Source organism: Moschus berezovskii, chromosome 17, assembly GCF_049115385.1.
Source record: "Moschus berezovskii isolate FMDL1 chromosome 17, NW_MosBer_1.0, whole genome shotgun sequence".
Classification (NCBI taxonomy): Eukaryota; Metazoa; Chordata; class Mammalia; order Artiodactyla; family Moschidae; genus Moschus; species Moschus berezovskii.
In genome coordinates this window covers 5,327,933-5,353,935 of record NC_142476.1, presented here as the reverse complement: position 1 = coordinate 5,353,935, position 26,003 = coordinate 5,327,933, and the positions used below count along the sequence as shown (strand labels likewise).

At 51.4% G+C, this 26,003-nt stretch overlaps 1 protein-coding gene across 2 annotated transcripts in view; it reads right to left on the bottom strand.

Moving 5' to 3' along the window:
* The window catches only part of NFASC (neurofascin), a 211,221-nt gene that overhangs the window by 165,070 nt on the left and 20,148 nt on the right, over positions 1–26,003 (bottom strand). Inside the window, exon 2 of one of the 2 annotated variants that reach the window (XM_055420055.2) lies at positions 4,332–4,440. The exons of the other annotated variant lie outside the window; for it this stretch is intronic. Coding sequence (XP_055276030.2) covers positions 4,332–4,345 — 14 coding nt within the window. The 5' untranslated portion in view covers positions 4,346–4,440. The remainder of the gene's footprint in view (positions 1–4,331; positions 4,441–26,003) is intronic. 2 annotated transcript variants of the gene reach the window in all.

The window sequence follows — 26,003 nt, the reverse complement described above, 5'->3', positions numbered from 1 at the left end:
ACCCCAGGGTTTCAGAGTCGGGCAGACAAGGGCCCCATCAGACCGCGCAGGCCGAGCTCCAAACGCCCCCTCAGAGCTAGCTAGTAACGTCCTGCCTTGGTTGGGGATTTGAGGAGGGGGACCGGGTGGCTTGCCCCTGTCACTGGCTCTTGGTGTCTGCTCAGGACCGCTCCCCTGCCACTTATACCTTCCCCTACAAAAGCCGCCAGCAGGGGAGCTGAGGGCTTGGGGACTAAGAAAGCTCAAAGAGAGCCCCGAGATGGCGACAGGAGCAGTGACCCCCAAGACTGAACAGGTGCCCAGCACTCAAGGCTCCCGGACAGTCTGCACGAACTTGGCGGAATGTGCCTTCCCAGCCTGTTCTTAGAGAGGAAAGCACTTCAACTGCCTAATGCTGTATCATTCAGGCACTTCCAGATGTTTTCCTTTCCCTTCTTCTGGCAAAATATCATCTACTCTCAGGCACGTGGGGGAAGCTGACATCAGCGGTGCCCCCCACGCCTGGTCTAACCAGAGGCTGACAGAGCCATGGGACGCTGGGGTCTCCCATCTTGCCTTCAGGGAGGTCCATGGCGAATAGATGAAGAGTTGCAAAGAAGGGACGTGAACAGGACGCTTGGATTTGCTCAGGGTCAAAAATCCAGCTCCCAGGTGATAAAAATTCTGATGCATCTGTTGTTCAGCCTCTCAGTTGTGTCTGATTCTTTGCGACCCATGGACCGCAGCAAGCCAGGCTTCCCTGTCCTTCAGTATCTCCCGGAGCTGCTCAAACTCATGTCCACTGAACTGATGATGCCGTCCTAGCATCTCATCCTCTGTTAACCCTCTTATCCCCTATTTGACCCACCTTCTTCTAGAAGCTGCATGATTCCAGGAGAAATAAACAGACGCACACTCAAAGTCTGACTTGCTCGCTTAATTACTGTGTGACCTTAGGTAAGTCACTGAACCTTTCTGTTTCCCCGTCAGTGAAATGGGCATTGTAGTATCTGCCTCCTCAGATTACTGATGGGACCGAATGAGGATGGATGTCAAATGCCTGGGCAGAGGGCATCCACCTCCTTCCTCCCCCCATCTCCCTCATCCTGACCCTGCTCAGTCCAGAGCAAAGTGGACAGTTGCCTCTCCCTTTCAGAAGCGACGATAAATGCAGGCTGACACTCGCAGGTGCCGCCTTTCAGTCTCCCACCAGAAAGAGAGTGCACGGGCCGGGAAGTGCTTTTCAGTGTCCACAGGTGGGTGCAGCAGGCGTGGCACGCTGCGCCAGAATCCCCGAGAAGGGCGACCCGGGTGAGGTTCAGAGCAGGGACGAGATGGAGGTGAGAAGGGAGAAGGGCACTGGCGCAGCAAGGGCAGGATCTGGGCAGAGGCAACCAGGACCAGAGTCAGAAAGATGAGGGAAGGGGCGGCTGCAGGACAGCGGGCGAGAACTGGAGGCGGGGCCCTGGAGAGCCTGTCACAGGGCAGAAAGCGGATGGAATGAAGCCGCGGTTGGATTCCCAGGCCTCCAAAGTGCTGGCAACAGGTGAGCCGTGCAGCAGACCCATGGAGTTGGAAATCTGGTAAACTACAAGAGGACTCTCACCTCCAGAAATCTGAAGCGAATGGGCCCAAAGGCAGCCCAGAGAGCAGGAGCCCTGCACCTTGAGTGTCCAGCCTGGTGCTGGCTCCAGAGCTCAAGGGGGCGCAGGAGGCAGCCAGGGTCCACTGAGCCTGAACGAGCGACGGGGGCGCAGCACCAGCACGCGGACAGACAGCCCCCATGCAGGACAGACCAGTGCAGCCCTCGACAGAGGCGCCCCGGCTCCTTCCCCCTGTGCTTAATGGTTTCCTGGTTCATTCATTCACCTTCACAAAAACCAAGAGGCACCTGCTATTAATATCAAGAGCTGAGGAGGCCAGGAGGCCACCCAGCAGAGGTGGAGCTGGGACCGGACTCCAGTCTGGCCCCACCACCCACGTGTCTGACTGCCCTGCCACACTGCCTCCAGGATGCTGCATCTGGGCTCACAGAGCCCATCGCGGGAGGACAGACTCCGCATCCTTCTGAGGCTGCTCCACAGTCCCGGCAGGGTGATGGGGGCAGAAACGGCTTGAGCAGTTGACACAAGGAGCCCCCAGCCCTTCCCCAACAGCTCACAGATCTCACCGAGGGGCCCCTGGCTCTCGCGCCTGCACAGTGTCCGCTTGGAGAGCTCCCAGCAGCTCTCGCTGAGCATGCATCCACCACAGATGCCTGCATCCTGAGTGCGGAGGCCCAGGGCCATAGGCCCTGGCAACGCCGAGCGCTGCTTGCTGTGGGAGCAAGGCACATCTGCCTGGAAGGCCACTAACCCTCAAGCACTCGAGTTCCCAGGAATAGCTCCCTTCTCTCAGCCTTTCTCCTGGGGCCTCACGAACGGTCCAGTCTCCCCAGCTTTCCACATCCCAGATCCCGGGTGAGCCCCTGGTGCGCCCAGAAGCCGCTGGCTGTTGGCACCCCGTGTTACTGACACATGGTCCAGCATCTTTCAGGGATGGTCAGGGGTCCAGGAAACAAAGCTGCCAAGACCCCAAGAAAGAAAATCCCTCGAGTGGTCGTGAACCCGGAGTCCAGCCTGCAGGAAGGCCCCCGCCCCCTTCTGAAGAGCTGGGTACTTCTCAACGATCTCTAAGGAAGAACATCCCGCCCAGTCCCCTGTCACCATCAGGAAGTATCCTCGCATCTGAACTCGGTCCTCGTGGCTGCCGAGACCACACGCACTGTTCGCGTCTACTGGCACTCGGGCTGGAGGGAGCGGGCTCTGGAGCGGGGCAGACAGGGTGACAATGGGCGCGCTTCCCTCCTCGAGCCCGGCACAGAGCGGCACAGTTACTGGGACAGTTCCAGGAGATGACAGACGTCAAGGCTCCAGCAGTGTGGGTCCCAGGGCAAGCTCTCCACGAACGTTCGCCACAGTTATGGCTATTGATGGTGTCCCCATCACCGGGGAAGGCCACCTGGCCGGTTCCTCCTGGAACCCCATGTGCAAGGAAGCCTCTGAAGGTGGTGTGCCCACAGTGACTCAGCACACCACCCTCCTGAGGAAGGCGCCTGTCTCTGCTCCTAGACCTTTCAGGAACCTCCCAGAGCAACTGACAGTCACAGACAGAGCCAGAAGGAAACCCCAAAAGCTTGGTGGAGGACGCTGGGTCCCTCCTCTGCGTGGCCAACCCCCACTGGACTCACCACGTGCACACACTCCCACACCCCCCGTCCAGCTGTTTCTCCAATGTTCACACACTAAGCAGACGCGCACCCAGCCCAGCAGACAAATCACAGAAACAGTACTCCCAAGAGCACTCAGATGCTTCTGAAAATAGTCACTGCTTCCTCAGACTGTGGGGAGGGAGGGAGGCGAATGCCCAGTGCCGGCAGCAGCGGAGAGCCCGGGAGGGCAGCGTTCTCTGCAGAGCCTGCTCATCACCCGTTGCGCTGAGGCTGGGGCCTGGGCAGGCGACACCAGGGATGTGCAGGGCTCAGAGCCTGCCCTGTCTGCTCTGTGCACCCAGGTGAAGGAGCGCCTTCCTTTTCCCTCCCAACTCACAACCAGATCAGCATGCATCTCTCAGAGCTGTCTTATGATGGAAGGGTTTCCTAATTCAAGTTAGCTCCTGGCCAGACTCACTTCCAAAGCTGAAAGGGAGGCACCATCAGTTCCTGGGAGAGCCAGCTGGCCCAGGCATCTGACTCCCTGCTTGTTCTGGTTCAGCACTGAGAGACAGGCAACCGGGACTCCCCTGAACTAGGACCTGCTCTCATCCCTGGAAGCCAGCCGAGAGGGAAACGGCCTGTTCTCACTTCTCTGCAACCAGCAGATTCTGCCTTCTCACCTGAGACCCAGAGATGCCAACACTGAGCCTTCCTGGCAGGTCTGGAAGGCAAGGGGCTCACCCGGGCTGGTGGAACCCAGAGAAAGGAGCTGGAGAAGAGAAAGAGAGAGGCCAGGAAAGACAGGAAACAGAGGGGAGGGCCAGGTCACAGAGTTAACGCAGAGAGCCCTGCAGTGAGGTCCACAGCATCGAGTCCTCCCTGGGCTGAAACGAGCTTCAGCATCGCCCTGCCCCTACAGCCCTATTCCTCAGCCCAAAGCGCCCCTGCCACCCTCGCCCCGCCTGCCTCCCTCCTGCGTTTCAGCTCATCCATCGCAACCGCGACTCTCCCTTCTAGCCCGCCTGCTTCACGCTCCTGATTCTAACACCCGACAGGCCCATCTCTGCGTGGGAGGTTTTTGCAGACCTTGCACACAAGCACAGCTCTAGCAGTGTCAGGGAATTATGCAGGGTCCCACACAGGCCGAAGCAGGACTCACCTGGAAGGAGGCATCGGGCGGGGACAGGAGGCCAAGGGACAAGGCAGAGGCAAGCATCCCAGCTCCGTCCTGGGGAGGCGGCGGGTCACCGAGTCTGCTGAGTCTCCCTCTGTGGGGACAGGTGGGACGGAAAGCAAGGCGGGCTTTAGGCCAGTCGGGGGGCAGACGCAGGCCTGAGCGATTTCCACGCGAGGCCTTCCCCTTGGCCGCCTGCCGCAGAGCAAACACAGCAGCCCGGCCCTCGGTGGAGTCAAAATAGCTCGCGGCTTCCCTGCTCCTTGCCACCTCCCACGTGCCACCTCCCCGGCCCTCCTGGCACAAACAGGGCTCTGTCATCGCAAGCCCACCATGTCCCCTGGGAAGGCTGTGAATGGGACGCCACACAATGCTCTTGTTTATTAATAAGTGCCCGGCCCACCCCCGCCGGCCTGCTCGCTCTCTCCCCGCGGGTCCCCTCCTGCATAATGGAGGGGCTGTGCGGCCCGTGACACAGGCCAGGCTGTGCCGCTCAGCCTCCGAGGGGGACAGACGCACACAAGTGCCAGGCCGAGCCAGGCTCCCCAGGGCAGGGGCAGATGGGGCGCAGAGCCCCCAGCTGAGACCTGGAGACGTCAACGGTCGTGGGGGAGCACGGCGAGCTGTGGGTGGCACCGGCACCCCACCCAAGTCAGGACGGCAGCGGGTCAGGGAGCATCGCCCAAGCCCCGCCCTGCCCGTCGCGGCCAGGCGCTGCCCACACGAGGGGGCGGCTCTCCACGCCTCGGCTCGGCCCGCTGGCCCGCCTCCGCTTCGGGGCTCCAGGACAAACCGCCTCTCTTCCTGTCCACAGTCCGTCGCACATCTGACGGCAGCCATGCGTGTAGCCTCTGCCAGCACTTCCAGTCCTCCCTGCGCTAAATATCTCCAGTCTCTCCAACCACCCCGCAGGAAGCTATCTCTAGGCTACTGCTCCAGCCTGCCTCCCCTGAGAGGGCCAGACTTCAGAAGGTCAAGCTTTCCCTCAAGCTCTCCCATCCGGCTGGTGAGACAGTGCCTTATAACACTCTTCCCAGGGAGAGCTTAGAAATACATTCAAATGTCTTTACGTTTATGCCCTTTGTTCCATAAATTCCATTTTGGGAGTAGATCTTAAGTAAATAATCAAGGGTAATTAGAATATATGTCACACAAATGTTTATCAGAGTATTGTTTATAAAGGTAAAAAGTCAGAAGACCCCTAGACAGCCATCACTAGGGGAAATGTTAAGCACACTACGGCAGGCCCGTGGTTTGACAGGCTGTGGAGCATGGAAACAAGGGTTCTGACTCTGCCATTTGCTGGCTGTGTTACTTCAGGCGCGTTACTGAGCCTCTCTCTGCCTCCGTATTTGTATGATTGGCATAATAAAACCATCAATCAATTCAACGATGACAGTACCTGATAAATAAAATAAACGCTTAAATTAAAAAAGCTTCGATTCTTACTATTACCGCAGGCCACAGAATACATGATTGTTAAAATGATGAAATAATGAAGGACATCTTAATAATATGAAAAAGTAAAAAAAAAGGCAGATTACAAAAATAGGGTAAGAATGGCTCTTTGAATAGTGCAATCATAGATAATTTGCATTTTTGCTTTGTGCTTATTTACATTTTCTAAGTTTTCTGCAAAGAACATAAATTACTCTGGTGGACAAGAAGTATGTGTAACAGGACAGTCCCACCCCCAGCCCAGAGACAGGGCAGCCCTGGTCCCTGCCGTGACCTCCCTCGGGGAAGCCCCTCTGGACCTTGGACTTTCTCTTCCCACGGCCACCCGACACTGAGCGGCAAGGCAGTAACCCAGCCCCGGCTCCCTCAGCCCCACACCTTGCCTCCCGCTTGGCCGTTCCCCAGGGACGGCTTAGGGCCCTTTCTCTTGCCAATAATGAACACAGGGGCTAGTGGAGTGTGGGAAAGTTTGGGAAGGATCATTGAGAAAGGCCTGGCCAGTGTGGAAGGTGTTGGCCTAAGGTTCGGAGCTGGAAAAGGGGCACCTCTCAGATGAGGAGCAGAAGCAACTCCCCCTGCATATCAGCGGGGTAGGGAGGGTGACTGGAAAGACCAAATCTATCCCACGTTGAAGAGGAACGGAGAGAAAGACTGAGAAAACCAGACAAGCATCCAGCCGCCTCCTGCCCCACCTGTACTGCTCTGGGGTGTCTGTGGCTCTTCTCATGGGGGCAGCCATGCTGGCCGATCCCACGCTGCCGACGGCAGCCCCTTTCTGGACGTGGGGTGACGGCCCAGGGCAGAGCAGATGTGGGGCGGGTGGGCAGCCAGAGGGGGGAAGGCAGGAGAGGGCAGAGAGCTGCGGGGCGGCCGGCCGGAATGTGGGTCACATCCGCAGAGGCTGGAATAACAGCTGGGCTGCTGTGCCTGGGGGAGAAGTCCTTCCCAGAATGGAGGCAGCCCCTCGCCCCCAGCCATCAAGAGCACCCCTCTGCCACCCGCAGCCCCCTGCCAGCAGGACTGGAATGCCACTCTTCCACCCCAGGACAGTCAGCAATGAAACCATCTGGGGGACTGGTAACTCAGCCAGAGTGTGACCCATGGCCCACAGGAACTGCGGGCTCTGGGCGGGTCTGAGTCCTGGCCTCAGGTCCTCACGTCACATTTGTTAACTGCTATGGCGAAGGGGTCAGCCTCACCTCCAGGCACAGAATCCTAACTTTCCAGACAGAAAAGCAAATCCTACTAGAGCCAGAAACTTGCTGTCAAGAAGTGCTTCACCTAAAGTGGTTAAGCAATAGCTGGGAGACCCCCAACAACAGTTGAGAAATGTCCACAGGGAGTGAGAGATGGGCTAGGAGAACCTCTGAGAGCCCTGGTATCCAGGGCCAAGATGCCAGGAGTGCGCACGGCTGCAGGCGGCCAGCAGGAAGCCAGTCGCTCAGAAGTGAGGCTGAGGGGGACGCGTGTTCCCAGAGCAGCCGGCCCAGCACTGTGCCACCCAGATCTGAGTCCACCTCTTCCGCACTGTGACCACTGCCTGGATCTGTCTGCAGCTGTGCCTACGTGTGAGCGTGCATTTGTGAGTCTGTGTGAAGGCCCACACCTGGGGGAGAGCTTTGACTCCCACATGTACGCCCCAGTGAGTGTGAGCACACTTTGCTCAGCTGTGTGTGTGTGAACATGTCCCAGTGCATGTACATCTAAGTGCATACCTACATGCCTGGCTTGGTGAGCTTCTGTGTGTGACTGTCCCAGAGTGTCTGTCTAGTGGTCTGTGCGTGTAACTTCAGTGTGACTCAGTATGTGTGGGTATCTGGGCATGTCCACAGGTGCTCCAACACATACATAGTCTGGGATGTGTGCTTCTTGGGTTCATAGATTGGTACTATCGTGTAGGGGTGTGAGTACAAATATGGGTATGTAAGTTACAACAGAAGGGTATGTGTTTTGATGTGTGGGTCTGTTAATCTCACACATGTGTTGGTCCTGGTTCCTCTGTGCATGTTTACGGGCATGTGTGTCTATCCTGATGTGTGTGCCACCTCTCTGTGTGTGTCTGCACATGGGTGTGGAGGAGAAGGATCAGGAGAGGGTGGGACAGTCCCACGGTCTCCCTGCTGCTCTCCAGTCAGGAACAACACTACATGGATCTGCCACCTGCAAACCCTGCAGGCGCTCCCTGCTTCTGAAGAATAAAACCCACCTCTCCCAGGTTGACACCCAGGGAACTCATCAACATCCAGTAATCTGCTATACTGGCTTTTCTCCAAATTTCTGAGATTCTGCTTCTTTGCCTGGAGTTCCCATACCCTGTCTGTCTCTGCCCAACAAAATCCTACCATTCCTCTAAGGCCTAGAGCCAATGCCACCTCCTCCAGGAAGCCACCAGACCTATCTTCTAGAAAGATGTGACCATTCCTGCCTCTGGCTTCCAAGCAAATTACTTATATCCCTCACTAAGCACAGATCCCATCCTCCTTTCATTGCAATGATGGGCACAAGCATTTCTTCCATTACTGGATGATGAAGAATTTAAGAGTCAGGAACTTCCCCCAGTTCTTTGCAGCTCCCTAAGTGCCTGGTTCAATATCTGGTACACAGAGCCTGCAGCAAACGTTCACTGGGTTTAACTACTCAGCAAGCTGAAAATGGAAATGACATTTACTGTCTTGCAGCCTTTAGAACTGGGCAAGTACAAGATATAGGCCTGCGAGTCTCCAGCCCTGGTGAGCTGCAGGGCTAGGAAAACCTATTATTAGCCTCTGTGGTCTCAGGTTCTGTGCCTAAAGGAGCCTCCTCTGGGAGCAAATGCCCAAGGTCAGATGGGACAGTTCTGCCAGCTTTTTCATTCTTGTGAAGCATGGTTACCTAAGAACTAACCTCTCTCAGCAGCTGGGCACAGCTCCAAAGCCCTATCCACACTGGAATATACACCATCTGCTGCTGCAGCCAGGATAGAGTCCAGTTACAAATTTCCTTCAGCAACCCTACACACACACTCCCAATCCCAAGGTTTCCCCATGGAGGCTGAGCTTCTGCAGCCCATTCTGCCGGCCCACCAGCCAGATCTCCAGCATCCAGAGGAAGACTCTGGCTCACAGTGATAGGGAAGGGAGCAAGGAGTACTCCTCAAGGCCTGGTGCCAGAAGAAAGAGCCCCTGAGCAAAGAATTCAAGAATAAGAGCGGTGTTTGACTCATACTTTGGGCCAATATACCAGAGTGGCTAAAATTTCACTAGAAAATTGACAACACTAAATGTTGGTGAAGATGTGGTATAACGGGAACATATACGCTGCTGGCAGAAGAAGAAACTGGGCAGTCACTTTGGGAGACTGCTGGGCAGTGTACACTCAAGCCAGGTACACGAACACCTGCAGTCCAGCAGTTCCACCTCTGGGCGCTCACCCATGGAAGTCAGCACTTACATCCATACAAACATTTGTTCAAGAGTGACCAACTGTACTCAAATTCATACAGACTTGAGAGAGGAACTGAAGAGCCAAGACAATTTTGAAGAGCAACAACAAACCAGAGACTCACATTTCTGAACTGCAAAACTTACTATAAAACTCCTGGAGAAGGAAATGGCAGTCCACTCCAGTATTCTTGCCTGGAGAATCCCATGGATTCCCATGGATGAGCCTGGTAAGCTACAGTCCATAGGGTCGCAAGAGTCAGACACGACTTAGTGATTAAACAACCACCACCACCACTATAAAACTACACCAATCAAATCAGTGCTGTATTGGCACAGGGATAGACAGACCAACGAAATAGAATTTAGAGTTCAGAAATGAACTCATACATCTATGGCCAAGTGATTTTTTTCAAACTTTAAACTTTTTATTTTGTATTGGGATATAGCTGGTTGGGCTTCCCTCATAGTTCAGCTGGTAAAGAATCCACCTGCAGTGCAGGAGACCCCAGTTCGATTCCTGGGTTGGGAAGATCCGCTGGAGAAGGGATAGGCTGCCCACTCCAGTATTCTTGGGCTTCCCTGGTGGCTCAGCTGGTAAAGAAGCTGCCTGCTGATTAACGACGTTGTGGTAGTTTCAGATGAACAGCGAAGGGACTCAGCCGTACATATACATGTATCCCTTCTTCCCCAAGCCCCGCTTCCACCCAGGCTGGCACACAGCATTGAGCAGAGTTCCATGTGCTGTTCAAGAGGTCACTGTTGGTTACCCATTTTGAATATATCACTGTGTACAGGACCTTCCCAAACTCCCTAACTATCCTTTACCCCTGGCAACCATAAGTTCATTTCTAAGTCTGCGAGTCTCTGCTTTGTAAGTACATTTGTATCATTTCTTTAGACATGGAAAGGACGTCGTAAGTATTCCTCCTTCTCTGTCTGACTTTACTCAGTATGATACTCTCTAGTTCCGCCACGCTTCTGCAAATGGCTTTATTTCATTCTTCTTATGGCTGAGTAATATTCCATTGTATGCATGCACCACAACTTCTTTATCTATTCCTCTGTCGATGGACATTTAGGTTGCTCCCACATCTTGGCTACTGTAAACAGTGCTGCAATGAACACTGGGACGAATGTATCCTTCTGGATCATGTTTTTCTCCGGATAGACACCCAGGAGTGGGATTGCAGGGAAGTATGGTAGCTCTGTTTTCAGTGTTTTAAGGAACCTCCATACTGTTCTCCATAGTGGCTGTACCAATTTACACTCCTACCAGTAGTGTAGGAGGGTTCTTCCTCTCCACAGCCTCTCTAGCATTTGTTGTCTGTGGATGTTTTGATGATAGTATGACTAATTGATTCTTGACAAGAGTACCAAAACTACTTAATGGAGAAAGAACAGTTTCTCCAACAAATGGTGCCAGGACAACTGGACTGACACATGCAAACCAATGACATTGGATCCCTATTCCACATGATACACAAAATTAACTCAAAATGGACCAATGACATAAATATGCGTTAGAACCACAAAATTCTTAGAAGAAAACCAGAGGTATGTCTTCATGGCCCTGGGTTTTGTAATAGAGTCTTACATGTGAAAGCACAAAAAACAAAAGAAGAAATAAATTGGATTCATAAAACTTAAAAATTTATATGCATCAAAGGACACTATCAATCAAGTGAGAAGATCTGCAGATTAGAAAATATTTGTAAATCACATATCTGATAAAATTTTAACATCCAGAACATATAAAGAACTCCTAAAACTCAACAACAGAAAAGCCAAACAACAAATAAGAATTGGAAAAGACATTTCTACAAATAAGATACATGAAAATACACTTAATACCACTAACCACTAGGAAAATGCAACTCGAAACCATAAAGAGATACTGCTTCATACCTACTAGCATAGCCATAATCAGTAAAATGAAAAATAACAAGTGCTGGTGAGGTGGAGACAGTAGAACCCTTCCACATTGCTGACGGGAAGGCAATATGGTGCAGCCACTGTGGAAAACAGTTTGGCAGTTCCTCAAATAGTTAAACACAGAATTACCATACAATCCAGCAATTCTAGTCCTAAATATACCCCCAAAGAATTGAAAACAGGAACTCAAACAGATATCTACACACCAGTGTTCATCACAGCATTATTCAAAATAGCCAAATGGTGGGAAAAACAGCAGAGTTTGTCAATGAATAAAAGGATTAAAAAGAATGTGGTCTATCCAAATTACAGAATATTACTCAGCCATAAAGAGGAATGAAGCTCTGAGTCATGCTGAGACACTGAGGAGTTCTGAAAACATGCCAGGTGAAACAAGCGAGACGCAAAGTGATAAATACTCTACGATTCTGCCTATATGCGGGACCTGTGTGGTCAAATTCATAGAAACAGAAAGCAGATTAAGGTTGCCGGGGCGGGGGAGCAGAGAATGGGGAATTGCTGCTTAATGTTTAGAGTTTCCACTGGAGTAATGAAAAAGGTTTGGAAACAGACAGCAGTGATGGCTGTACCACACTGGGAATATCCTAAATGCCAGGAACAGTGCACTTAAAATGGTTAAAATGGCAAATTTCATGTCACACACACACATAGTTACAGCAATAAAAAAGATTAAAAAAAAAAATCACTGCAGCATCCTCCCCTGCTTTGCTACCAAACTCATCAATATCCGACTACAAATAAATGCCTGTCAGGAAAAATGCGACAAAAGACAGAACATTTCAGAAGCGCTATCTCCCCAGAGGGCGACATTCTTCAAACCTTTGAGTGAGTTACTGTGATGATGCAGTGGTGGAGGGATCTATTCTTGAAATTCCACCGCCCTTGTCATTCACTTCCTGGGCCTGGCTGTAGAACCGGGACAATGTCACCAGCCTCCAACGTGCCTCTGAAATCTCCTGAGAACCAGACGACATGTCTCTGACCCAGCACCTTCCCTCCAGGCCCCTCTCTAGATGTCTTTCGTTCCACCCTCTTCACTGTTGACTTCAGCTTTTGTCACCCAATAGGTAAAATATATCTAGGACGCTGGCCTAGGGCCTTTGCCCTGAGTTCTTTGCCAGATTTCCAAAGCTGGCTGAAATATTTAACTTTTAAACGGAAGCCCTGGATGGTTCAGGCTACGGCAAGAGATGTGCCATTTAAGATTTTTTTAAATTCCACTTGCCAAGGTACCAGTTCACCCGCACGCATCACCAGTCTCCCTTCTCACACTGCCCCTAAAGAGGGAGGATGACCTGCGCGTAGTTCACTTCCCAGCCAGACCGATGACTGCAACAACCTAACTGCCCACTGACTCTCATGAAGAGGGGGCTCCCCACTGACCCCCTCCTCCCCAGAAGTTAGGCAGTGCTATGTTGTGTTAAGCAGCCCACCACATTCCCAAGTTATATTTTGGACTTGGTCTAAAACTCCTAAAATACATATCTTTCTTGGTATCTTGGAGGTGTATATAATTCAACAACTATTCACATCATCTTTTTTAGTGTATGCCTGTAAGGCTTTCTGACTGATCTTTTAAATGAATATACCAGAATTTATACATTCGGATGACTGCTGACTCCTTCAAAGAAGTCCCCTTGGGAGGCTATATACATATTCCAACAATGCACTTGCCTGTCCTTAGGACATTCCTGAAGCTTCTCTTTGGAACTGCTTTCAAAGCCTATAGCAGAACTTTTGATGGACCCCCAAGGTACCAAATGTTTATCCTATGTAGGTAGATTCTATTTTTTTTCTTAGCTTGAAAGATAGGGCTAAGAATGGGAAAGACAGCTGGTGACGCAGTTGGGAATACTATTTAATGTTAAAAGCAAAGAATTACTATTATCGAGGATAGATCTCTGAAGACTATTCCTAGGAGGATGAAACAAGACTCTGAGCGCTGGCCCCCTTACGGGGATAAATACACAGCCCTCAGATGGTGCAGTTTTGGAGAACACAGGTGTGAACGAGTAAGATCCAGTTATGCCATTAAAAACAATTTGAAGCCACCCTATTGCCACCACAGATTCCTTCGTTGTGTCCACTCATGTCACTGTGTCTGGCCAGGTGCTGGGAACTAGAAACTTTTCAAAAGTGGCTGCCAAAGACAACGGCCTCGAGTGGGCACAGGGGGCAGGCTGCCTGCTCTCTAAAGAAGACAGACGCTGGGACACGCAGAGATGCGGGCGAAGGCTGGCGGGCCCTCGTTGAGTTAGACACTGAGTTACCAAATGGACTAGAAACTCCACTCCTAGGGATACAGGCCAGAATACTGAAAACAAGTGCCCAAACGAAAACAGGAACACAACTGTTCATGACAGCACTATTCACTAGAAACAAAATGCCTACCAACAGATCAAGGATAAACAAAATGCGATGTATACGGATGAAATATTATAGAGCCACAAACAGGACCTGCTACGGCATGAACGCGCCTTAAAAGCATTATGCTCGGTGAAAGAAACCAGTCACAACAGGCCGCACAGCGCATGATTCCATTCACATGAAACGTCCAGAAGAGGCGTGTGGGCAGAAGAGACGGCCAGGGGCGATGCGAGTGACGGAAGGGGTCTGGAACTAGACAGTGGTGACGGTGCCCAGCAGTGTGAATAATGAAATGCCACGGAACTGTATATTTTAAAATGGTCAAGTTTATATTGTGGGTGTTCTATGAAAAGGAGAAAAAGACAAAAGAAGTAAGTAGGCAGGGTTTCTACGCTCACCTCTGGCAAGAAAGCAGTCTGCAGCGGGCAGCGGTGCTGGCGAGGGCTGGCGGAAAGCACAGGCGGCGGGGCTGGGTGCCTCACAGGAGGGGAAGGGGTGCAGGGACTCTGGCCCACGCCAGCGACCACCGCCCGACCACCGCGGACACCAGCCAGCCCGCAGCAAAAGGAACTCAAGCCATGTGTGACAAAAGACCCCCTGTGGTAAGAAGCAGGGCCATTTCCCAAGACAATGCCAGAGGGGAGCGTTTCTAATTCAGCTGGTTTCCCTGTCGACGCTCATCTCTGCCTGCAGCATCCTGACCGGCTGCCTAGGACACCACTGCTGTCTCTTCTGGGTCATCAGCGCTGGGAGCCTGGGGGCTGGGCCAGGGGCAGGGAAGGAGCTGTCCTACCCTGCAGATAAGATCCTTCCCTCCACCAGCAGCTGCTTGTCAGGAGGGCAACCCAGGCCACACTGCTCTGCAAGGTACCACCCGCTCTTCTTCCCTCAGCTCCCTGAGGGGCTCACAGATGCCCCCGGTGCCTCTCTGCATGGCCAGCTCCAGGCCTGAGCGGGAAACTCACACACCAGTCAGGCAGCTGTGGCTGCTCTCCAACCACTGGCCCCCGACAGCCTCCAGCTTAGGGGTATGTTTTCCTAATCTTCATGCGTGAGGATTTACAATTCCAGAGAACAGACAAGACCCTTAGCAGCAATTACAAGACTAATAACATTAAGTCTTAAATGGTTATTACCAACCCAGATCCCTTATTAATTGTGACAGCCAGTGAACTGGGGAAGCAGTGAATTGTAGTGCATATGAAAAGTAACTTTAAAATTCAATTGTCTCTCTGGCTGAGGCTCAGTGCAGCTGCTGGACCTGAGACCCAGGCTCTGGGAAAGGTGGAAGAGTGACCCAGGCACATGAGGCTTGCTCCTGACTCAGTGACTACCGGAGGCCGCCTTCACACCTTGCACACTCAGCACCAAGGCTTACTGGGCACCTGCTAGATGGCACTGGAGCACCCACAGTACAGGGGGTGCTACAGACCTCCTGCGTGCTTCTGGCGTCTTCCTCTCCCCCGAGGTCGGGAGGAAGGAACCAAGGACCCACTTCTGTCGCCGGTGACGGCAGCGCAAGGATGCCTAAGGCAGGGGAAGGCACTGCCCAGCGGCCAGGCTCGAAGGGACCTCCCCATGGACGGCAGCTCCAAGCACGGCGAGTGTGACAAGGAGCGGATTCATTCCACTTGCTGGGAGACAGCGAGGTGTAGCGTGAAACAGGCAGCAGAAAAAGCAGCACGCAGGGCGCCTGCACTAAGGCGAGGGGCCGGGCAGCTGAAAAGGCAGTGGGATGACCTCTGATAAAGGAGTCAGGCCCTGATCATCCCCCCTCACCGCTGCCACACGGGGATGGAGACGGGGCTGCTACAGCTCCTGTGAGGAAAACATCCCCACGCTGACGCGGGCAGGCTCCACCCCACAAGAAGTCTCCGAGACACAAGAAAAACGAGGGGAAGGCCAGGGAGGCGGGAGGAGCTGAGAGGGGAGAGGCAGCTCAGAGAGGCAACTGTCAGGCCAGCCACAGGGGCAGCCCGTTGCCATGACGACGCCCTCCTGCGTGATACCCAGGAATAAATTATTGATTGCGGACACTGCTTTCCCGCCTGCCCAAAGCCCCCAGTGCCCTCTTGGCTGCCGCCATTCATCTCCCCTCCTCCACCTGTTCTGTATTTGGCTGAAAGAATAACCAAACAGGAACCCAGAGACAACACAGGCCCCCGAGTCCCTCCCGTCCCCTCTCTGCCTCCCTCCTCCTTCTCACCCTGGCTGTGCTCTCCACCCATCACAGGCTGAACCACGGCCCCCAAAACTCTTACGCTGAAGTCGGAACCTCCAGTACCTCAGAATGGGACAGAATTCAGACCTTTTGAAGAGATAACTACGGTAAAATGGGGTCATCAGAGCGGGCTCGAATCCAGTATGACTGGTGTTCTTACAGAAGAGAAGGTGGGACGCAGGCCTGTGCAGAAGGAAACACAAGCAAGGACACGGGGAGAGAGGGCCGTCTACAAGCCACGGGGGAGGCGCGCGAAACACCGGTCCTGCTGCTGCTCTGACCCTGGACTTCCAGACTTCAGACCTGGGAGGAAACAAGCTTCTGCTGCTCTAGTCACCCAGTCTGCGGTACTTCGTTATGGCTGTCCCAGCAATACGCCACCCAAATCGGACCCCTGAAAGCCAGCTGTCATTCTGAGGTGCCAACCAGAATGGAAGCATCATTTCAGCAGCAGAGTCAGAGAACTCGGAGGTGCCACGTGTCCACACAGTGGGCTTCCAGGGGCCTGAGGCTGGGAGACAGGACGGCCCTGCCCGGAAACCGGCCGGCAGACTCAGTGCTCGGGAGGCAGGCTGCTGCAGTCATCCTAGGCTCCTCTGCTTGGGCTGAGCACAGCAGAGTCACCCCACTTCCTGGGGCCCCGTGCCCTAACCTGAAGAGCACAAGGCTGCCCTGCAGGCAGAACCAGTGCACAGCAAGGAATGACAAGAGCCAGCAGCAGCCGGGGCCTCCAGCCTGAGGTGAGCAGGCCTAAGGTCCTACTGGGAGAAAGAAGCACCTGCTCCATGGAGACCAGGGTGTAAAACTGTGCTGGGCGACCTTCAGGTCAAAGGACAAGCACTAGGTGGGAGACGTGAGGCACTGGACCCCCCGGGCAGCACTGCGGGAATGCAGAATGCTGCGACCGGTGGAAAAAACTGCTTGGTGGTTCCTCCACAACTTAACCATAGAATTACATGACCCACAATTCTACTAGGTAGACACCTCCAGAATTGAAAACAGGTACCCAAACAAGTGAGCATGCACACAGTTTCACAGTGGCCGTTCACAATGGCCAAAATGTGAAAACAACGCAAAAGTCCACCAACGGATGAATGGATAAACAGGTTATGATATATACACATGATGGAATATTACTTAGCCACAAAAAGGGATGAAGTCCTGATACACACCACAATGTGGATTAGTGAAAGCCAAGTAAAAGAATCCAGACACAAAAGGCTACACACTGTATGGTTTCTCTGATATGAAACGTCCAGGACAGGCAAATCCATACAGACAGAAAGCAGATGAATGGTTGCCAGGGGATGGGGGAGGGGGAAATGGAGAGCAAGTGCTCAATGGCATGGGCTGCTCTTCTGGGGTGATGAGAAAGTTCTGAAGCTAGGAAGAGGTGGTGGCAGCACAACACGGTGAATCTACTAAATGCCACGGAATGGTCCACTTTAAAACTTAAAGTTATGTCACGCAAATTGCCTCTCAATAAGTTATTTTTTTAAGTTAAGCCCTAGGTATATGGGTAGTTAGTCTAGTCTATCTCGGTGGGTGCTTCCCAGACATTTACACTCGTGCGTGCACACACACAAACACGATCAGGGACTGCTTGGCCTCCCCTGCTCCACACACATCCTGTCCTGCAGTTACAGGTTTCCTCACTCTTCCCTTTTCCTCTGCCTCTTTATTAATCATCCTTTCTCCTTTTTTCCACGCATCAAAATATTACTGATCTTTTCATGTCGAGCTCAAAACCTGACTTTTCCACAAAGCCTTCCTCAACGACCCCAGTCAACAATGGACTTGCTCCCTCCTAATCCCACTGCTGTTTATCAATTGCCAATTAGAGTCAATTATGGTCGAGCATGGAATGGCCTTCTTGAATCTTTTTCTGTATGTGTAAATCTTGTTCCCACATTAAGATTATAACCTTGAGGAAGGCACTGAGTTGCACACACGTGCTCTATCTGCCAAGCCCTAACACAGCTTCTGCCGGGGCTGCAGAAGCCCATTCCTGGAGTCAGGCAGGCTGAAAGCTGATCCTGGCTCCATGACTCCCTCACTGACTAAGCCTGAGTCCCAGGGGTCCTCTTCTAGGCTCCCAGTCAGAGTTCTCCAAGCAAGGAAGGTCAAATGCAGCAGCCTTACAGGTAAAGAATTCTGCACACTGGGAAGCATGAGACCAAAGAAGGCACTCTTCATAAAACACATGCTCCATAACTGCTTGATGAGCATGGAGAGCTGCCTGCACAGCAAACCCCTGGGTTCCAGTATCCCTGAAGGCGGTGGGTCTGGAGAAGCAGGTGTCAGCACAGCCAGACCTGGAGAGGGTCCATCAGGAACCTGTGTCTCTCCAGGGACTCCCCGGGGGACTGAACGGCTTTGCCTGGACCAGGGTGGAAGGGGACCCTGCAGGAGGACAGACTGGGGTTTCTGGCTAAACACACCATCTTCTGAGGGTCCCCGCTGAAAAAGAGGAGCAGAGATGCGCCCAGGTAAGGGCTCCCCGGTGGCTCAGACAGTAAAGAATCTGCCTGCAATGCAGGGGACCTGGGTTGGGAAGATCCCTTGGAGAAGAGAATGGCTTCTTCACTCCAGTATTCTTGCCTGGAGATAACCATGGAAGAGGAGCCCGGTGGGCTGCAGTCTGTGGGCTTGCAAAGAATCAGACACGACTGAGTGACTAACACTTTTCCACTTTCACTTTCAAAGCAGACCTATGCTAAGCTGGGACTGCGGTTCTTGCATCCCTGGGACGAATCAATGACCAGGGGAGGACTGACCAGGCTGGAAGGACTTCAAAGGGGTTCACCTCCACAAGGACTGCAAACCTAAAGGAGATGCTTGTCCTTGGGCAGCACCAACCAAAGGGTTAACCCCAGAGGGGCACACACCCCCAGGCCAAGGGTCCCCGCCCTCCTCAAACTGTTCCTCGATGCAGGGAATTAGGTCAGCTTAGAGGATTTCCCAGTCTGGAAGGTCGGGGAGGCAATCCAACGGAGCCCCATAGTCCCAGGCCAAGCTCCCTGCTGAGCCGGCCCCTTCCCCCAAGACGGGCGCTCACCTCTGGGATGGAGAGTCTGGCACCTCCCAAGTGGAGGGTCTGCCGCAGAATGAAGGGGCTCGAAAAGTGGAAGCAGTTGGGGCCACTTACACGCAACCCCCAGTCACAGTGGGATGGTCCTCGCCCAAGGGTCAGAATGAACGAAAGAGAACTGGCAGGATCTGGGCTCCTGCTGAGAGGTTATGACCAGGTCAGACATAACGCTGGAGGGCGGAGAGGAGCCAGCAGCCTTGTGGCAGTCCGGGAACAGTCCAGCATGCTAATGGTCAAGTCTAGGTATGAGAGACTGTCAGGAAGCTTGCTAACCCCACCCAGAAGAGCAGGAAAGAAGCCAACCAGCTCTCCTGCGGTCCATATGTCTCGTCTCCCACCCACCCCTTCCCATTTCCTATGGCAGCAGACATCCAGCAGAGTAGCAGGCAGAAAGGGTGTGTCCTGAGAACCCCACTGAGAAACTCATTCACGCCTTCACCAAGGGGAGTCCTTCTCACTCTCCAAGTGGGCAGGTCAAGAACATCAGAGACTTCTCTCAACATGTCAGTGAGATGTGGGGGGCTGGCTGGGTTTGACATCATACCAGGAGGTACGCACTGTGTGAACAGCTGTGTTCAGCACACACACACACACACACACACACACACACACACAACAAATGCCTCCCTTGGACAGGAAGAGAGCACAGAGGACCGGCTCAGAGTTATACACCCTGAGCTTCAGCTGGCTTCATCTTCACTGCACTCCCCGAAACAGGGGAGCCGGTCACCGAGTCTCGACTGTAGAAAGATGCAGAAAGATGCCCTAGACTGGGCTTGGAGAGGCCGGTCAGGTCTCCACGGGGTATATGAGGAGACAGACACGCACACACACATGCAGGAAATGACCAAAGTTGAAGAGGACTAACACATAAAAGTATAAGCTAATGTGACTGTGGGAAACCAAAAGCAATCAATTATCTGCAGCAGACAACTTACTTCTGAGCCTGAATGAATTCAGTGGGTACCCCACTTCTAATATGGGTTCCAAGTATATATAAAAGCATTCATTTTCAGCCTCAATGAAAGAAAAGTTAAGGAAGACAATCTGTGCAAAAATGACATGCAATCAGTCATTCACAAACCTAACGTGGACCGTAGATTATCTCGGGTTTGGGCTTTCTGTGACACTGCCTCCCATCTGTTAATGTAGTCAGAAGAGCAGCAAGCCAGGCTGGGAGGAAGTGGTGTGGAGACAATGTCTACTGACCCAGCAGAGGATGCTGCAGGTGACAGGAGGCCTCAGATGCGTCCCAAGTCCAAGGGCCATTACACCAGGCCTCCACAGCTCATGGCCACCAGACCAAACATTAGTGCCTCTTTCAAACATGCAGCTAAAATTCTGATGCCACTGAAGACACACCAGCCAGCTCACCCAGGAGAGGCAAGCCTAGGAGACTGGTGAGAGAGAACAGCACAGCAGTGCTCCCAGGAGTTCCAAGACCAGGTCCCAGACTCATCCATCCCTGGACTGACCTTTGCCAAAGACAGCTTTTAGCTGGTGGGAGAGAAGGAGAGAGAGCAGTGACCGTCTGGCCACGCTCATTTCTGAGCCCCCACTGGCAGCCTCCAGCCATGCAGGCCAGCAGAGCAGGCCATCATCCCAGGCCTGGGGCCAACTGGCCTCTACTTAAACACTTCCCAAGACAGAGAGCTCACTTCTTACAAGGCTTCTCATTCCACTTCTTATTTGGGGGCAGCTCTTACAGGGTTAGATGATATCTAAGATCCCCTCCAATTCTCTGATCCAATCCAAAGTTCCTAAGTTAAGTTGGACAGAATGTGGCTGCTGTAGTTCTGACATCTGGACTCTCAAAGACTGCGTCCAATCCTATCTCCAAAAACAACCTAGAGGGAAGGGGGCACACTGTGTTCACCACCCCAATCATCATTTGCAGAACTGTCACATTCTTCATGGTTTTCAGACCCCATATCATCCTAGAATCCTGGTGGAACCAGAAGGAATCTTAGATCTTGTTCTTGTTAATGTTTCTCATCTTTCTAGCATGTAATCATGCCAAGGAAATGCTAATATAATTTGATTATTTTTGCATACTTTTAAGTTTAAAAGTACGCTGTTTCAGAGCAGATTCAGTCAGTCAGTCAGTTCAGTCACTCAGTCATGTACGACTCTTTGCGACTCCATGGACTGCAGCACGCCAGGCCTCCCTGTCCATCACCAACTCCCAGAGTTTACTCAAACACATGTCCATTGAGTCAGTGATGCCATCCAACCATCCCATCCTCTGTCGTCCCCTCCTCCTCCCACCTTCAATCTTTCCCAGCATCAGGGTGTTTTCCAATGAGTCAATTATTCGCATCAGGTGGCCAAAATACTGGAGTTACCACTTCAACATCAGTCCTTCCAATGAACACCCAGGACTGATCTCCTTTAGGATGGACTGGTTGGATCTCCTTGCAGTCCAAGGGACTCTCAAGAGTCTTCTCCAGCACCACAGTTTAAAAGCATCAATTCGCTGGTGCTCAGCTTTCTTCACAGTCCAACTCTCACATCCATACATGACCACGGGAAAAACCATAGCCTTGACTAGATGAACCTTTGTTGGCAAAGTAATGTCTCTGCTTTTTAATATGCTATCTAGGTTGGTCATAACTTTCCTTCCAAGGAGTAAGCGTCTTTTAATTTCATGGCTGCAATCACCATCTGCAGTGATTTTTGGAGCCCCCAAAATAAAGTTTGCCACTGTTTCCCCATCTATTTGCCATGAAGTGATGGGAGGGGATGCCATGATCTTAGTTTTCTGAATGTTGAGCTTTAAGTCAACTTTTTCACTCTCCTCTTTCACTTTCATCAACAGGTTCTTTCGTTCTTCACTTTCTGCCATAAGGGTGGTGTCATCTGCATATCTGAGGTTATTGATATTTCTCCCGGCAAGCTTGATTCCAGCTTGTGCTTCTGCCAGCACAGCATTTCTCATGATGTACTCTGCATATAAGTTGAATAAGCAGGGTGACAATATACAGCCTTAACGTACTCCTTTTCCTATTTGGAACCAGTCTGTTGTTCCATGTCCAGTTCTAACTGTTGCTTCCTGACCTGCGTACAGGTTTCTCAAGAGGCAGGTCAGGTGGTCTGGTATTCCCATCTCTTCAGAATTTTCCACAGTTTATTGTGATCCACACAGTCAAGGCTTTGGCATAGTCAATAAAGCAGAAATAGATGTTTTTCTGGAACCCTCTTGCATTTTTGATGATCCAGCAGATGTTGGCGATTTAATCTCTGGTTCCTCTGCCTTTTCTTAGATTAGATCACTATCAAAATTTTTATAAACTGCAGCTGTAACACAATCCTTAATAATGGTTATTGTAGAAATAAACTTAACTCTCCACCTTCCCAACTTAACAAGCTGCCCAATTTAGTTCAGGTTAACTAGATTTAATGGAGAAGGCAATGGCAACCCACTCCGGTACTCTTGCCTGGAAAATCCCATGGACAGAGGAGCCTGGTAGGCTGTAGTCCACGGGGTCGCTAGGAGTTGGACACGACTGAGCGACTTCACTTTCATTTTTCACTCTCATGCATTGGAGAAGGAAATGGCAACCCACTCCATTGTTCTTGCCTGGAGAATCCCAGGGACGGGGGAGCCTGGTGGGCTGCTGTCTATAGGGTCGCACAGAGTCGAACACGACTGAAGCGACTTAGCAGCAGCAGCAGCAACTAGATTTAAAAAAAGCACAATCTGTTAACACATTTTTTAAATTTATTTTTTGGCCATGCCATGCACAGGATCTTAGTTCCCGAGAAGAGACTGAACCTGGGCCCTTGGCAGTGAGAGCTCAGATTGCTAAACAGTGGACCATTAGGGAACTCCCTGTTGACACATTTTTAGATGGCATATTATATCATGTCAGGCTTGGTGATCAAATTACAATAATTTAATCAAATGTTCAGATATAAAAATAATCAAAACCTGCTCTCACATCCTGAAGTTGGAACTTCTTATTCTTGGTTGCTCTGGAAGTTTGAAATTTTGTTTCTGTAAGAGACAAGTGTTCAGACTAATTTACATGCATTTCTCTTTTATAGGTGTAAATACAGTTTATTCCCAGTGAATAAAAGTCCACTTTAGGTATAATTATCACTTTTTCTGAGTACTAGAAACATCTTGATGTGCTATATAAAAATTCTGGCCAAATGATTACAATATGGTAACCACCATCTTTAGGGAAATTTGTAGAATTATTATTGTGTTCCCCATTAGCTCTGTAACGTTCCACATGTTTCCTGCCTCCACTCCTGGTTCATTATGGATAAAAGAAACCATAGATGACCATGAAGAAAAGCAAAGTAAAACTCTGAGAGCAAAAGCACCCTGCAGCCAGCAGTGTTCAGCAGACAATACAATACAGCACTACTCTCCTCCAAATCCTCACCCCTCACATACCAGCAGAGCCCCAGTCTGTCTCGTATCAAGGAGGAAAAAACAGAATAGAGCTATTAACTGATTAAAAACAGAAATGAAGTCAGATGACACTTTAACTACTTGAGAGTCCCCAGAGTTTCAGAATCACAAGGTAGGAAAAGGTCTTGTTCAACCATAACCTCATCTACTGTTAACACTGAACATTTTAGTGAGGGAACTGAGGTCTCCAGGCAAGGATTTAGCTGAGGTCACTTGAGGCTCAGGACCCGGCTCCTGACTCTGAGTCCTCTGCTCTCCCTGTGCGCCTGGCAGTGCCAGGGTGGCTGCAGTCATCTGAGGGCGAGGCCCTGTCAGGGGACCAGAGAGGAGCGCGGGAGACAGCTGCACAGCACGCAGACCGTCCCGTCTGCGGGTCACCCCACCGCCGGGCACAGCTCCTTCCCACAGGAAGTACTCGGGAATGAATGAAACTGCAGCAGGTCAGGGTGTGCACTCCTGCTTCTACCTCTCCCCCTGAGTCAAGAGGTGCCTATTCTTGTCCCCTTTCCAGAGCTGGGACAGTTTCTATCTCATCAAGAAAGCAGCCTCTCAAGACCCAGCTGCCAGCACTTTCTGGAGCATAAGTGGACCAGGACACAGTATGGTCCACCATGCTGTCTTAGCCCCTTCGGCTGCTGCAACAAAATACCACAGGCTGGCCGGCTTACAAACAACAGATACTTCTCACAGTTCTGGAGGCTGGGAGTTTTAGGTCAGGGTGCCAGCACGGGGTCAGGTTCTGGTGAGCAACCTCTCTCAGGACAGACGTCTGCCTTCTCACTGCATCCTCACATAGTGGAAGGGAAGAGCTAGCTCAGGGATCTTTTATACATAAGGGCACTAATCTCATTCATGAGGGTGCCACCCTCCTGACCTAATCACCTCCCAAAGGTCCTACCTCCTAATGCAATCACCTTAAGCATTAGGTGAAAGTGAAAGAGGAGAGTGAAAAAGTTGGCTTGAAGCTCAACATTCAGAAAATTAAGATCATGGCATCTGGTCCCATCACTTCATGGGAAATAAATGGGGAAACAGTGGAAACAGTGTCAGACTTTATTTTTTGGGGCTCCAAAATCACTGCAGATGCTGATTGCAGCCATGAAATTAAAAGACACTTACTCCTTGGAAGGAAAGTTATGACCAACCTAGACAGTATATTAAAAAGCAGAGACATTACTTTGCCAACCAAGGTCCGTCTAGTCAAGGCTATGGTTTTTCCCGTGGTCATGTATGGATGTGAGAGTTGGACTGTGAAGAAAGCTGATCGCCGAAGAATTGATGCTTTTGAACTGTGGTGTTGGGGAATACTCTTGAGAGTCCCTTGGACTGCAAGGAGATCCAACCAGTCCATTCTAAAGGAGATCAGTACCGGGTGTTCACTGGAAGGACTGATGAAAAAAGCTGAAACTCCAATACTTTGGCCACCTCATGCGTCGAGTTGACTCACTGGAAAAGAGTCTGATGCTGGGAGGGATTGGGGGTGGGAGGAGAAGGGGACGACAGAGAATGAGATGGCTGGATGGCATCACCGACTCGATGGACATGAGTTTGAGTGAACTCCGGGAGTTGGTGATGGACAGGGAGGCCTGGCGTGCTATGATTCATGGGGTTGCAAAGAGTCGGACACGACTGAGCAACTGAACTGAACTGAAGCACTAGGTCTTCAACATAGGTAATTTGGCAGGGGTAGAGGGTGGGAACACACACACTTTCAGACCATAGCAGGCCCACACTTTCGAAAATGAAAGAACTGGATTAGCCATCCTTTGAGTTCGGTCCCTGAACCAGCAGTCGCGGATCAGCTGCAAGCTTGCTAGAAATGCACACTTTGGGGCCCCACCCCAGAATGCCTGACTCAGAAACTGTGGGGGTGGGGCCCAGTAGTCAGTGTTCTAAGAGGCCATCCAGGGAACAGTGATGCAGGCTGGTCTGAGAATCACAGACTAGCCTGTGTTTACGGTCCCTCGCAGCTCTGACAGTTTCTATCCCAGCCTGAATAATGACATGGTGATTTGGATGACAATGGTATCCACACACACTGGCAGAGTTGTCGCAGCCCCAAGTACTTTCTGAACACTCCACGTAAAATGACTCAGTGGCCCAGTGGAAGGCGATCTCTGTAGGGAGGCGCAGCTGCAAGGAGCTGCAGCTGACATGCCCAAGAGTGGGGCCACATCCTTTCACTCAGGGGCTGCTGCCCTCTAAGCCGTGTCCACAAGCCCCAGAGGGAGACCTAAGCAGCAGCCTTTACCCAGGCCAACTGGTCTCCCTGAGCCACACCTGCCCGCAAGTGTTCTAGGACTCTCTTCCCAACTCATCAAATCTGACTTCTGTACTTTGAACAATGCAGGAAAATTCAAATAATGGCTTGCAAGGTGTTACTACTAATTATTTGATTTATTAACAGTTGGGGCAGGGATGATCATGTCTTTAAGTTGCAGGTGAAGAGTAGAAGCTAGGCTGCAGCTAGGACCAGCAGTGACACATCCCGAGAAGGGGCAAAGGATCCTCCATGACCCTGTCCGTGTCCTCTGTTCCCAGCAGCCGACTTCTGGCAATAACTCGCAAACCAGGAGAAGAGCAACTGAAAACATACACATCATATCTTAATGGTTATGATTTCTAAGTGATTGGGGTTTTGGGTTTGTCAACTCTTTTCAAATTTTAAATTTTACCTTTATAACCAGAAAACTTACATTTAAGAAACATAAAATGTGGATTT